General features: G+C 42.0%; 1 protein-coding gene across 4 annotated transcripts in view; it reads right to left on the reverse strand.

Moving 5' to 3' along the window:
- Positions 1-12,305, reverse strand: part of mllt10 (MLLT10 histone lysine methyltransferase DOT1L cofactor) — a 41,909-nt gene extending 29,604 nt beyond the window's left edge. For 3 of the 4 annotated variants that reach the window (XM_068709765.1, XM_068709764.1, XM_068709767.1), the window contains exons 1-6: positions 11,925-12,305; positions 7,815-7,894; positions 4,499-4,553; positions 1,489-1,598; positions 1,152-1,255; positions 813-906 (exon numbers count right to left, since the gene is read on the reverse strand). In XM_068709765.1, the coding sequence (XP_068565866.1) occupies positions 813-906; positions 1,152-1,255; positions 1,489-1,598; positions 4,499-4,553; positions 7,815-7,894; positions 11,925-12,087 (606 nt within the window). In that variant the 5' untranslated portion in view covers positions 12,088-12,305. The remainder of the gene's footprint in view (positions 1-812; positions 907-1,151; positions 1,256-1,488; positions 1,599-4,498; positions 4,554-7,814; positions 7,895-11,924) is intronic. The other variant, XM_068709766.1, reaches the window with a different exon arrangement.
- Between the last annotated feature and the right edge of the window lie 3,496 nt (positions 12,306-15,801).

Here is a 15,801-nt window from a genome sequence, read left to right on the forward strand (position 1 = left end):
AGGCGAACAGTGGGGAGATGGACTCATTGGTCCGGTGAAAGAGGAAGCAGATGGAGGAGGAAGACAGATGGAGGGAAAGGAGGCAGAGGCCAACAGAGACCGGAAGCTGACTAAAGGAGAGCGATGGCCAAGCAGGAAAGAGAAGCCATCCATAGAGGAAAGGACAAAAGATAGAGGAAGGAAAGAGGAGAGTAGTAGTATAAGAAGGGCTAAGGGAGGGAGGGGCTCAAGAAAAAGAAGAGGGCAGAGGTGAAGGTGGGTCATCTCTCAGTGGCCGCAGAGAAGTAGCAAACCATTAACAAGGTGAAAGGTATTTCTCACTGTGTTACAGGTAAACCAATGTGTGTGTTGTGTCTACACAGCCATCCGTGGTTGGAGTTAGTGGAAAAAATAAAACATAAATCCTCATTCAAATAGTTAATAGACAGGCAACGTTCAAGACACACTCATGCATATAGATGTAGTCACGTACAACAAACACTGTGGCCCTCGATACACACACAAGTCAGAGTGGTTTCATAATTAAAACTATATATAGAACTGGGATCAATGCTCAGTTATAAAGGAAATACAGTGTCTAGTACAAACTAGTGAGCGAGACAAATGTGTATGTTTATACTATCATATTTATAAAAACACAAGCTAGCTCCTCAGTTAATTAGTGCAATCGATAATTATCTTAAACTTAATACAAAATCAAATGGCTACAAAAAGAAATCAGTTGAGCAGAATGACATATTGTCTCGTGACGTGTGAAGTTGTGGTTTGAAGTATGAGACATCTGTAGAATATGACAAAAATAATACACTTACCAATTTGCTGTGGTGGTACTTGCAATATCCACAGTACTTGACATTGTCTGCGTCCGATCCTTGTTCCTCACATAACAACCCCGCAAACTGGGCACTGGGTCAGAGCGTAGAGTCAAGCAAATGAAATGTTAAAGAAAATAAGAAATAGGAGAAGACTTTTCATCATTTATGTGTAACGTTGTAACACAATAAGAATCACACTGCCAACACGTGACGTGAAGGGATTTCTACTCAAAAGTATATCAAATCTTCAAGTCTGTGCTTGAGTGTGAGCGAAGAACTGAAGAAACAATCTCCTTCTTTGTCTAGTGAGCTTAATGTGATGTGACCGGGTCTCACCATGTGACATGGAAGGCCTGCCTGCAGCCATGTTTGTTGCAGGTCATACAGGCTCCAGAGGCTGCTTTACTCTCTCTGCCCTGGTCCTCACAGATGTAGCATGTCTACACACACACACACACACACACACACACACACACACACACACACACACACACACACACACACACACACACACACACACACACACACACACACACACACACACACACACACACACACACACACACACACACAGTTAAGAGATTTTATTTTCAAAACGGACTCAGTCCCTCGTACTTACATTGTATGTGCGATTTTGTGTCATGTTTAAATGCATAGATACATTGTTTTTTACCTTGTTGTAGCGATCGTGTGGCACAGACTGGAGTACTATGGGCTCCATAGTCGAGACATTGGCGAATTCCACTTCAGGTATGTAAAGAGCACAAACTACATGGGCCCAGCCTGCAAAGACACACACACACACACACGCCACCATCAACTGCTGCACATATATGACAGTAAAAAGGTAGTATGTGACAACATGTCAGACTTTACATGAAGATGTTAAACCATCTGTGAATATATCTTGAATATGAACAGGAGTGCACAGAATTGATGTTAATTATCCACTCGTTTCATTTGTTGGATGCAAAAGAACTGATGACCTGAAGAATACAATACTGCTCCATACATTTCAAACACATTCTTCTGGGGTTATAACTCACAGCACAAGTCTCTCCACTATATACATAACTGGCGTTCCTACACTTGAGTGTTTTGGTACCACACCGGGACAGATGATGATGGGCCCATCTCACCAATCATCTTGCGTTACATCATCTCATCCGTCTCTATGTGCACAGTGCTAAACTAAATTCTAGATTTAAATGTGTTCCTCGTCAGTCAATGAAACTTTGAAGTTGTAGAACGAACCCAAAATGGACAAGATCAGAAGGGAATGATAGATAATACTTCTTTGGCCCAAACCAGGAGAACCAAACAACCATCATGTTGTCTGGAGCAGGGACGTTAAAAAATGTCAGTCTAACCAATCTAATTGATGCGGTGGTGACTTAAGAGGCTGCCTGTTTCCACGACAATGCACGCAACATCGTGGCTGCTGACTCTCCTGGACGGGTGAACTGTGGATTTGATCTGAGCCTGTTTCGCACATACCCTGCAGCTGGCGATAAATAATGGATTCAACCCGTTTGTGCATCGGTTATCGCTTGTTAGGAACTTCAACCCCAGCACTCCTGCATGGAAGGTACTAATCCTGTCTGTTAACGGTTAATGCTCGTTAAGAAGGGTCGGCTATTGGTCAGAGAAAAATGATTAATTAGCATCCCTAGTCTGGAGCCATCATTAATATGTCAAATTGCTGTTTTTGGTTACATTCACATAAAAAAAAAAACATAAATCAAACTGAGTTTAACTTTGAAATGCTGAATCTTAAATGTGTTAATTTGCAACTTGGTAGTTAATCTATCCAAGTAGCAGTTTATTGAGCCCTAACACACACACAGCTGCTTGTCAGTGAAGACAATCCGGGGGCGGTGGAATGACAGTGGGGCAATGTGGAGTGGCAGCAAAATTACGACGACGAGCTGAGGAGGAGCAGAAGGCGGTCAACAGGAGGTCAACTGGAGGTGGGAGTCTCCTGCCACACTGGAGGTGTCTGTTTTTCCCCATAGCGGAAACAAAAACAGGCTTAAACTTACAGTTGAACCCCTGACCTGCCTTTGACCTGGTGTGCGGGACAGGGGTAGGAGGGCAGAGGGCGGGACGGAGGGGAGGCAGCGGGTGTGAAATGGGGGGTATGTTGTTGTTTTGAAGTCCCTCCAAGAATCTGGAAGAGGCCTATAAAACAGGACTATAAAAGTGGCACAGCCTTCCTCCTCAAACTGAGCAAACCCCTAAAAACCCAACAAAGCATCCCTTCACAAACATGCCTTACTCCCAGAAGCTATCACAGTCAGACAATGAGCTTACATTTCTTAATAACAGAGTGTGTTATCAAGTTTATTTAAAAAAAATGTACCTTATGAGTTTCTCTGGTAAACCACAGTAAATCCATGACACCAACACCAGGTAAAAAAACAACTGTAGTTCATGTTGTTCTTACTGTAGCGGGTAATGAACTGCATGTACAGTGAAGCCACGTCTATAATTAGAATATGCTCAGGAGTGACAGTATCCAGGTCTAATCTGCTACGATGCCACATATCGAATATTTCTTAGCACTGACTAGTCGGAAGTGAACTTGAAGCTGATTTTAAAGCGCACTCGTTTCCATTAAAACCCCTTAAATACACGGATGTGAGAGATTATGTTTGAAACCTTTTAGTGTGCAAATTCTTTCAACTTTGTGTGTTATCTTTAAACTCCTGCTATAAAGAGGGCACCAATATTTATTGGGTATATGCAACTGAATGAGAGAAAAAAGAGGCCAGGACAAGCATCTGTTAATTTAACTCCTGTCTCCCTCTATGTCTTTTCTTTCGTCTCTGCCTGTTATATGTTAAGATCAAATACCCATTCTAGACTAATCCCTCTACTCTGCTGTTGTTTCAGGTGGGACAGTAATAAAGCAACTACCACACAGATCAACAAGTGAAGAGGAAGTGACAAGAGCAGAGGAACGGACGGTGTGGGGAAAGAGATGGTGAGAGAAAAATGGTGAGGAAAAAGAGAGGGAGAGAGAGAGGGGTCATGGGAAGGGTAAAATAAAAGAGAAAGTAGTAAAACGGTGTGTGTTAGTGTTGTCCTGATGCCTCCCTGCAGGCCTGGACACAATCCCACAGCTGTGCCTCTCTCCCCGACTGACTCTCTCAAAACACACACACACACACACACACACACACACACACACACACACACACACACAGAATATTTACAGTCTCCACCAAACTGACCTCCCAATGAACCCAGAGAGGAGACTCCTCACAGGCCATGCACTATACCCATCCTGGCCCGCCCCCTCATAAACACACACACACACACATAAAACATGGACTGGCAAGGACGGCAGAGAGAGGCTTCACACACACACACACACACACACACACACACACACACACACACACACACACACACACACACACACACACACACACACAGACACACACACAGACACACACACAGACACACACACACAACAAACAGCAACATAACTCTCCCAGCATGCTCACACCCCCTTAAACTTGCCGGTGACATGCAATTAATGACAAAATACCAAAATACACAAGAGGCTCACCACAGAGTGTGTGTGTGTGTGTGTGTGTGTGTGTGTGTGTGTGTGTGTGTGTGTGTGTGTGTGTGTGTGTGTGTGTGTGTGTGTGTGTAGCTGAGAGGGATTCTACCTCCGTTGTCTGTCCTCTTGAGGGCTCCATCTTTGTGGGGACACAGCTCACATCTCTGTGGGTAAAGAAGACGGCGGGTCAGAAACATCCTCATCTACTTGAGAGAACAAAAGTAGGACAAATATGCCGCTATGTGAGATAAACTGGCAAGTGGCCCCGACTTGTTGCTCATCTTAAGGCCAACACTATGTTACAAAAAGCACTGTGTGTGTGTGTGTGTGTGTGTGTGTGTGTGTGTGTGTGTGTGTGTGTGTGTGAGAAAGGCTTTCATGTCTTTTCTTTTCCTTGCACAAATAATTTGCTGTTGCCTGTTTAAATTCACATTGTATAATTCATCTATTTGAACAGGTTTGCAAATAGCTGTCTTTATACTATTACTACAATCGCTTTGTTTACTATAAAGTTCTGTTTAAAAAGTGTATATTTTTTTGTATTTACTCAATCTACAATCTGTCTGAACTTGGCACCTGTGGACTACAGACAAAATTACCTTTCATTTATTTTCTATCTCATAAAACCATTCAAATGCTACAGGTGCCAATACCTTCCTAAATATGTATTTATGCATTTTTACGAAGGACACTAATTAAATTGCTAGTTCTAGTTATCTGCTAACTTTGCACACAATGTAATCCTTTGTGAACACACACACACACACACACACACACACACACACACACACACACACACACACACACACACACAGCAAGTCAGCAGATCATTCCTAGCACCTGTACCAACAGCTACGCGAGTAAATCTTGTCCCGAAAATAATCTCGACAGGTCCTTAGAAGTTTGCCGAGGTCATATTAAGTTGAAACTCAGCAAGCCATACCAGTTTGTGGCTTTTGCGCCAAGTTTTACGATAAGAACAAGTCATATACGGAAACTCTTCAGACAAATTCAGTTCAGTCCTAAGTAACATGATTCAGAGGTGTGTGGAGAACAGGTCAGCCCAGCAACGACTGGAAACGCAGAGCTTCCCGGGTCCATCTTCACGAGCTGGTACGATGCAGACTAGATAGCTTCATGTTTGTCATAATAGGCCACACGCAAAAACGGTGTATTTGTTAGTATTGGTGAACCGAACACGCACAAACAGCATTTAAGATAATCTTTTATAAAGCTTTATAATCCGGATTAAAAAATATAATTTGGTGAAATATGATGGTAACTGGTGCAGAATACAGATTGTGGGCTGACAGGCTAAGGTCAAAGGTCAGTGCAGACCTCTAATATAATGTGTCTAGTTACAGCAGCTTATGCCAAGCTGTATATATTTAAGATGAAGCGGTAGACATGGCGGGCTAAACAACACAACCATGCTTTCAATCCTCAAGTTAGACAATCTTACTATTTTAATACAATACAATTCATTCTTAGGTGCCCTGTTTAAAAGCCAAAGGAGTTCATATTCTTTAGTGGAAATGTTCTCTGGGCTTGCCTAAGCAGAAATTACACAAGGGACTACTTTTTTGCAATGATGCACTATATTTCCGGAAAAAGCAGTAGTCCCATGTGCCCAAACACTAGATATAGTATGACAAGAACATGGCTGTATCTCAGAAACTACAAGGAGCACAGTCAAGTATTTGGTATCTTTGAACTGATAACAAGTAGAATATCAAAGATATGCACACATATGTAATGTAAAAAAAAAAATCATAGGGAAAACCACTCAGATCCCGTTAGTCGGTTGGTTATTATGCTATTTTTCATGTTAAATAACTTAAACTTTTAAGAAACTTAAAAAAAACCCATCTCTGGTAAACACAAGAGTTTTGTACGATTCTTTGTGGAGAAACTCGGTTTTAAAGATCTGTCAATTAAATCAACTAAACGTATAAATGTTAGTCGACTAAGGCTGATTCGACAATAATACGTTTTGGTTTTAAAACCCAGAGTGATCCCCGGACGATCTCCGTCCACACCAGCGGTTCAGCACCGTTTTAGAAATGATTTCCGTCCATACTAACACACCTGAAAACGAATATCACATGGACATTCAGGTGAACTGGACATGCGGATGCCAGTGCGGGTGCTTAGTTACAGAATACACAACAGAGTACTAATGTACTGTTTAATAATAAAAGGTTGTCCTTCATCCTTGACATCTTCCTCTACATGTAGCTCTGCCAGGTGGCTGGAAGTCCCTGTCGCACTGGAGAGCATTTATGCTTTAGTTCGTTTACAGTTTCTTTGTGGATTTCACAATAGTTTTGCAGAACAAATTAAGCATTGATGGGAAAAGGAAAGTCCTCAGTTTTGTGTCCATCGTCCCTCCTCAAAGCCTCAAACCATGACTTCAAACGTCCACACGCCACTCGCTCCAATAATAAGAATAAGAATCAGGGAAGGACACATCATAACTGCTAAGACCCACTCAAGCAGCAAACCCGGGTGTCAAGGTCCTCGTTTCTGCCTTTCCACACAACAACACAACCCGTAAAATGAAAACATCGTAGAGTGCATGTAGCCTAAGAGTATATTTGGTCGAGGACAGCTCTACGTTAGACCCATCAGAACAAATGCTGTGGTATTTTTCCATATCATACTAAATATAGTTAATGTCAAATGTAACGGCCAGCTTCCAGTACATCTGAACCGCTCCACTGTGGTTAACCGCATATTACCAGTAAACCACACTGAAAAGCTGGGCAATGTGCCAATGTTTGTCATCTACCACAGTTATCGCAGAGCAACGTTTTAGTTTGCTATATGTTAAAATAGTAATAAATTGTTCTGTCAAATAAACACAAACAAAACTGCTCCCAAAACACTCCTGCATGTTCTGCATTTTTATTCAGATTTGTAGAGAAATAGATTTCCTTCTACCCAGCAGTCCATTGAAATGATCTTGAACAACATGACATGTGATTTCTCACAGCTAAACTGTAACTGTAGTGCAAAACAATGGTAGAAAAAGAGGTTCTGGTCATCAAATTTAACAGTGACCCCTCTCCCTTGCTTTGCGTTTACTCACATGACCAGAATATTCAGAAACAGTGGAGAACTCACACTCAGAACCTTCTCAAATAAATGTTCTCAGCAGCACAAGATATGATATTGGCTACCCATTGAGATGAGATGTTAGAAACGGTGCCTTCAACATGCGCAGTCTTGTTATTTTAGGAGCTTTGTACCAAGCCCCTTTGAACAGACTCGCCGATGATTCAAGGCCCAACCTATTTTCTCAGCACATTTATAAATGATAGCGCTGCACGGGAGCACGAGGTCCACCGTCTCCGACAGACAGTCCTGTTATTCCAGGAGTTTACTCATAAATGATGAATGGATAGATAGATTCTGTGACTCACCACACGGGCCGCTCTCTCCTGAGATTCACACTTTCTGCAGAACCACGGACCAGTGGGCACCTGCACGATGCCATAGCAGGCTGAGGAGAAACGGAGGGGGGGCGTTTGAGTAAGTCATCACAACCTCAACAAAAGACTACATTTGATACCACAGAATACAATTACACAGGGATAATGAAACCACACCAGATCTGACTGCACTTGATACAAATCTGTACAATATCGCACAATCTCCACGTCAGTGCCAGAAGGTAAACTTGAGACTAAATTGAGCTGCGTTTTGATGTGACAGACTGTTGAACACACCGCTGTTGTTTTTATTTCGCTCTACTGACAGCTGACAGAGTTTGCCTGCGCTACAAAATATTTTAGGCCCCAGAGGACAAAGGGAGAATCACTGGTAATGCATTGTCAATGTCAACACATATAGGCATCAATGATAACTGTTTGCTTTACGTTAATGTTGCCACGTGTGTTACACCATACGTAAAGAGACTGCATTCAAACAGCCCACTCTACTCGACCTCCTCCAGATATTTCTGTGAAAGAAGTCAAAAGAAAGGTTGTATTTTAGGTAGAAGTTACTTTTCTATTGTACTCACTGCTGTGTGAATGGATATGAACAGGTCAGAGAGGTCACTTTCATACATTCTACATTCTGGTCAAATCGTAATATTTTGACAAATATTAGCAAACAATAAAATTGCCAAAACGGACTACAACGTCAAAACCACACTGAGTTCTTTCACCTCGAGGTATAACCTAGTTTCACCGACGCTTACAGATTTAAAAGGCGCAGTACAGGCGGTGCTACACTAAATACAGCAGCACGACCCTAAATAGCCTACCTCTACACATTTTCAGATTATCTCTGATCAGACCAGAGCCCATAATCCACTGGAATAAACAGCTATAATCCAGGTTTCTGAGAACAAAACACCCAAAAGGTTAGTTAGTTCAAATGAAGTACCTGGTGACCAGACAAGACAAGGACCATTGGATGGGATATTCTGCACACACTGCATGCTTTCTAATAACACAGCTTGCCGATCCAATCACTTAAAAACGTAATGCTTTAATTGCTATGAATTACACCAAAATATTTTTGACTATGTTGTGGGAAATTATATTAATTTCACAATGGAAGTTGAGGATTCTCAACAGTATATTATTTATTTTTATGTCTAATTTTCTGTGTTCATTGCAATGCAATATTACAACTTAATGTGTACTTTCTAGTACTAGTACATAGTTATAATAAATATTGTGGAATTTGGATACTCTCCCAGTCCCAGTGAAGCACTCATCGTCTCGCCTGGCTCTGTTTAGATGCATCTCTGGATTAAATAAACTGTTTTGACAGATATCTAAATTATTCACATTTGGTAAAAAGTGCTCAAACAGATTAATGTCTGCTGATGGCTGAAATTTAGAAATAAGACACTCAATGAATCTTTTCTGACAAACGCGCTTCATTTAAACAGACGCTGTCATGACTGAGGGTCAGCTCTGCACAAGGTAATGAAGAGACAGCGCTGACTGGTCTTCACAAGTCCAGTACAGCTCGTCTGCTTAGTAATTCACGAGAGGAGGAATAAGCGACTTTCCGATCAGACTCAAACTCTGACATACTTTCTGAGTTCAGGGACAGCCGAGAACATGTACCGCACATGCAGTTCAAGTCGTTCAACAATTGAGGGTCCACATCAGTCCGTTCCACACGTGCGCATTTCCAGCCCGTCTATTACAGTTATAGTGGCAACGAACCCTAATGTTGTGGCAAGGAGTTCAACTGCCATCTGTCGGTCTGTCTGTATTTGAATATATCGAGAATCCTTTGCCCAATCTACTTCACACTTGGTGTGTGTATTGTTGGGGACCCAAGGGGCGGCTTTGTCAAATGTGGTGCAATTTGGCCAGATGGTGGCGCTATAACAACAAACTTTACATTTTGGCCTATAACTCTTGAACCCGAAGTCTCAAAAACATAAATGACGTGGGTCCAGACGGATGGTAAAAGGTAAACAGACTTGTACTTTAACACTACTTGTCATCCACCCATTTACACCCATTCATAAACTGATGGCAGGGGCCGACTATCTAACCATTCATACACCAAAAGCACAGCATTTAGGAGAAATTAGGGGTTGCCCAAGGACACATCAACATTGACTAACAGAGCCGGGAATCGAATCGCCAATCCTCTGAGTGAAGGATGACCCGGTCTATCACTGAGCCACAGTCGCCCTAAGAATCTATTCATATAAACCATTTACATTTGAATCTAGATTGTTTTGCCACCATTTTGAATTGTGTCCACATCTGTTTCTTTGCTGCCACTCCAACAAATTCTGAGCAATCGTTGCTCAAATGCTTTGGGAAGGAATTATATTACAGAAAAAATAATATCTCCTGAACGCGTAGTAAAATTGCAACCACATTTGGTAGACGGGTGTGGATATGCTGTCTGGGGGACCATCACAAATTTGGTACAATTTGGATGTAGCGACATCATCTAACTGTAAATCAAGGAATCTCCATCTGCGTACGTGTGTGCGTCCTTCGCATATCTCGAGAAACATTAATTTGATCTACTTCGCACTTTGTATTGCTGGAGACCAAAGAATGTGCACAATTTATGCAATATTAATAAACTTTGAATAAACAAGTGAACAGCTCTCCGTGCAGCAGCGGAGGCAGGGCTTCAGGGCGAGAAAATGACCCTGCTTCTCACTTGATTTATTAACTCAGTAAACGTTTACGGTCTCAATTGCTCGTTTCAAGTCTTCTTCAATACAGCATGACGTTCATTTAGTAAATTATGATCCCAGTTGGAGTAAAATAGACAATAAAACTGGGTACGCTTAAGGGCGGGGCTTCCTTGTGATTGACAGGACACTACCACAGCGTCGTCCTGTCTGGGAATTGTCCGTGTTTAAGACCTTTAACTATTACATAGTTTGTCTTCAATATATGAAAGTTAACTGTAACATTTTGGTTGCCTACAAATTATCATTCAGCGGTCAGTCGTTTATAGTTTCACTCTAGTTCGTGTCACTTCTGGTTGCAAAACACCAAGATGGCGACAGACAAAAACCAAGATGGCGGTGGCCAAAATGCCGACCTCAAGGCTTAAAAGCGACAGTTTACAAATCGACGGGTGAACTACGTCTACTTGAATTGAAAACCATGAATTTGTGTACGGTTCCATCCCTAGTACACATTAATACATCAGTAATTATAATCCAGTGATATAATATACATTATTCTGAAATGGGCCATTCTGCATAACGAGTATTTCTTGGTACTTAACGTATATGTTGCTACTTTCATTCAAGTTAAATATCTAAGTACTTCTTCCACCACTGCTTAAGACCTGGGTCAAATAAACGTAACATCTGGCCAGATCTGAGTGTTAAAAACATGTAACAGCTGGCTTACAGACGCGTTCCTGTTAGAACTACTTATCAGGCCGAACACTGACAAATTGTTGCGAAACAACCTGCGTTACAAGTGTGAATACATTTCAAATAGTTCACTGTATCCCCCTGCGTTGGTAAAGTGTCACATGGCCAGCTGTTAACTTTGTAAACACGGGACGTCATCGTCTGAGTCATCACTGCCACAATACTAGAAGCTCTAGAGATCATCGTTTAGTGGCTTCAACTTGTCCACATCCTGGACTCCCGACTTAAAAAACAGTGTCTAATAAGTTTATCTCCAGATCCAATGCAGTTTGTAATATTATTTAGTGAATTAATCCGTATTTTACACAAATCGATGCGAGCTTCCCGCGAAGTTTACACCTTTTTGACGTGAGGAGGGTGACCCTCCTTCTTCCTCTGAATCCCACATGACAGCTTCCGACAGGAATACGCACAAAATGAGCACGACTCTCGTCTACAGCGGGTTAAAACAGGCAAAGACAGCCTCCGAGCCAACGCGGTGGACATCCCTGCAGTGTGAGCAGAGCCTGACCTCAGCCTGGCCTTGGTGAGGGCAGGCGGAGGAGGCTGCATACGGAGCGCTCCATAACCTTGCAACAACACTACGCTAACTAGCCTGTGAGCTAACTGCTAGCTGCTAGCCGATCTCACGGCACCAGCTTACCTTGATGCACGGCGACGTTGCAGCCGTGTCCGTCGCAGTACACAAGCGGGTTTTCCGCCCACCCCCTCTCATCAGAGCAAACACAGCAACCGCCGATCATCTCCTTCATATTATTCTTCGACAACTCGTCGTCCGCCGCCAGACAACGCTCGCCGGAGACCATCTATGAGGAAAGCGGACATGCGGAGGAATACGATACAAAGATAAACCGAAACCGTCTCCGAAGACGCTCCTCTTCTCCGTGTTTTTGCCGCTTTAGGCTCCCGTGGGTCGAAATGTCATGTTTTGAAGGTATTTACGTCCCTTTTCGACACCGTATTTTCTCACCAAAACATCCACTTCACGGCGCGACGGTGAGGAGAAGAGGGGGGACTCTTCGAAGAGAACAGGAAATGCGTAATGACGCCAGGCGCGTGTGTGTGCGTGCCCTCTGACAGGAAGTAAAAGACGGATTTGATTGGCTGGCCGAGTGCAACGTTTTACTGAGTTTCCACATGGCCGAGTTGGTTTGAAAGTTTGTAGCAAAGAGACTTCCCTTAACTCGCTTCATTGTCAACATTGTAGCAACGTGGAGGGAGGCATGGTGTGGTTATTTGACAAAGAACTATTAAAAGCAGAATGTTTAGGAAACAGATGTGAATGTTGACTGTGTTAAAAAAAGAAGTGTTTACAGCCAGGACTGTAGCTTCATTCTTGATCTGCTGAGGGGACTAAGGTGAGTGTGTGATGCATAGAGCACAGCTGCATTTAAAATACATGTGAATATCTCTTGAACCAAGTTCTGAGATTGTACTTTCAGTGTGAGGATCACGTTAGATTCTTTTACTCAAAAGCTTAGTTTAGAGTTGGATTTATTAGTCGAGGGTTAGGGTTTCATACAGAACAGCGAGGCTGAACACAGTCCTGCCCTGTGCAGGCTGTGTGTAAGGCGCTTATAACTCACACTTTCTCGAAACATTTTTTTATTACCTGTTTGACACGGCCATTGATTGACTGCTGACTCCTCACTCTCTACTTTAAACCCGCCGGTAGGAGCTGCAAGTGATGAAAAAGCTGAGTGCATGGCCGCAATTTGCTCACTTTTATTGTTTTGGACGGCGTCTTTGACTGTCAGCCAACAGCTAACGAAACTAGCAGTACAAACACAGCGGAGTGCATAACAGCTAACAGAATTACGGTACGGGGTGCTACTATGGGCTTCAAGTCGCAGTTAGGCCCCAAGAGACAGAGCTGAGATGCGGTGCAGACATTGGTATACATGAATATGAGAGTGTATCTGTTGTGAGACATGCGAGTGAAAAGCACATCTGATACACTTGCAGCCTAGACGGGAGGTTAGTATTCATTCAATCAAACAGTACAGTGGTGGTTGTTGCAGACACACCTGCTGGACACCATTCCAGTTTTACTATTTAGTTATGTTGGGTTTAGGACTGAATTTTGAACAAAACAAGACCAGTATAAGTCAACTTATGGCTCTGGGGAATTTAAATGAGCATTTGAATTTATTTTTTATATTTCCTTAGAAAATAAAACAACGGTGTGACAATCCCTAGCTGCAATCCCCTGATTTTACAGAATAAATGAATAACCAATTAATTGCGAAACTGAAATAATTGTTACAGGCCTGGATGCATTGTGTGTGTACACACCTTGGTTTGGAAAGTTCACGCAGACTAAAGACACTTTCACACATCAGTTATTGCAGTCACCATTTGAGTTTTACTGTATCCTCTCCTGTAAGAAGCCATTTGGATCCTTGTCACATCACTAACTTTACTCTGGGCAGACTGTGCATATTTGTAATACTGCTCGAGGCTTAATAATTAATTTTCAAGCTGTAATGCAGAATATTTTCCAGATGTCATTTATTTGTGTAAATGCATCCATAAATGTTGGTCTTAGGTGTTTTATTGCATCTCACTTAACTCATTCAAATACAGCATTGCAATAGTTTGATGATAAAAACAAATATGACATTTATAACTATATTGTCCATTACAGCACAAAGTACAAACAACAGCTTTTTAAACAACATTTTTTTAACAGTTTTGAAGTCAATGACAACTAATGGTTGTCAGGAATGTTAAGCAAAATTTCTTTAACAAACAAAATTAAATTAATCATAAATACCTACATCTCTGTACAATCGACGGCTTGGGTTGGAACTCATCATTTTCAAGTAACTAAAAATTTTTTGTGTTTTTCACCATGCCATTTCAACATGATTTAGGATGGTAGAAGAATGCATAGGAATAGTGAGCGTAGAGCCGGTAGACATGAGCGACAGCAACATGAATAGCTTTTCATTTTAAGAATGAATACCCTTTCATCTTTCAAAAATTACTAAATGGGCTTTGAGAATCCTATATCAGGGTGCATATCAGACCTGTCAATATACAGTTTTGTTTTGACAGCATCCCCATGCTGTTGCCAAGGATGCTCCAGAACACACACACACACACACACACACACACACACACACACACACACAAATGCTATTCCAAGCACTCAGCTGCTGCTTGCATCACCGATTCCTCTGAGCAAGCTCCCGCTCTTGGTTTCCAGAGAAACGTAATGACTTGCCAATAATGCGCAAGAGCACACGAGCGTCCTCCGTGTAATATGGTGAGCGAGAGGTCCCTGGGAGTGCCTGCCCATTGTTTGCTTTAATTTCAAATTGCTCAAATGCTCCAGTCGACACTGGGCACTGCACTAAAAGGGGGTGTGGGAGGGATGGGGAGCTGGGGGAAAAGGGAGAAAAAAAAAAGTGAATTGTGTGTGGCAGGGGAAAACCTATTAGAGCTGGAGAGAACAAAGGGAGGCGAAAGGAGGGGGCAGCGGTTGTGGAGGGGCCCATATAGCTACTGAAACACTGAAAATGGCAAATGATTTTTACAACTTGCACTTGATTAAGTCAAAGTCTGAACGAATCACGTTGTGTTCCTCGAGATGTCAGAGAGGAGTTTTCTCTTGCAGCGACACCATCTGATTTCCAGCAACTATTTGTGACCTCATGTAGCACTCCAAGCTTTTATATAATTTAAGGTAATGTGTAATTATAACCAGGCAGTCCCATATGTTAGAGCTGCGTTGCTCATACTGTACATCAAGTTGGTATTTGGAGGCAGATCTCCAAATCAACCGCAACAGCATTTCTGCTACAGGCCTTGATCTGTTTAGAAAAATTAGCTGTCTTATCTCAACATATTAATTTGTCACATAAAAGACATAGTAAAGATTTTACACTGAAGAAGCATGCACATTTTTTTTCCACACTGCAACTGAAGCCATTAGAGCAGGATTTATGCCAAGGTTTTTTCAAGCATTGTGCCTAAATATATGTTTCTACAGTATGGTAGCTTACTTCACTTGCACAGTTCAGTGGTAAAGTTTGACCTGGGTGAGAGAAAGCAGGGAAACAGAAACGGAGCAGAAACAACATCCTCGACTAACATGATTGACTGCATTATTTCTCATTTCATTGATTTTGCAGTTTGCAAGCATTTAAGAGAACTATATAGAAGCAATGTATTGAAATAGAAGGATAATTGGCGCTCCTGCACTATGCTCATTCATATTCCCTTATATGCTTTTGTAACTCTTTTTTTTTTTTGGTCTACGTTTAATGTCAGAAATGTGACTCCACAGCTCTTTGGATTTAAAAAGTCAGTAGGCTCTCATGGGCATGTTTTCATAGGCTGAGTGAAGTTTTGTGGTCTCTGTGCAGGATGAGGAACGTGTAAAATACACTGGGAGGAAAGATAACATTAGGAAAAGCAGCCCCCACACCCACACACTTCTATGGAAGCTGCATCTAAAAATGGCAAAAAGGTGTTGAACATATTTAATTGCCTGTTAGTTATTTACTTTGTCT

Source organism: Cebidichthys violaceus, unplaced genomic scaffold (assembly GCF_023349555.1).
Source record: "Cebidichthys violaceus isolate CVI_PGR_0920_01 unplaced genomic scaffold, fCebVio1.0.p SCAF_15, whole genome shotgun sequence".
Taxonomy (NCBI): domain Eukaryota; kingdom Metazoa; phylum Chordata; class Actinopteri; order Perciformes; family Stichaeidae; genus Cebidichthys; species Cebidichthys violaceus.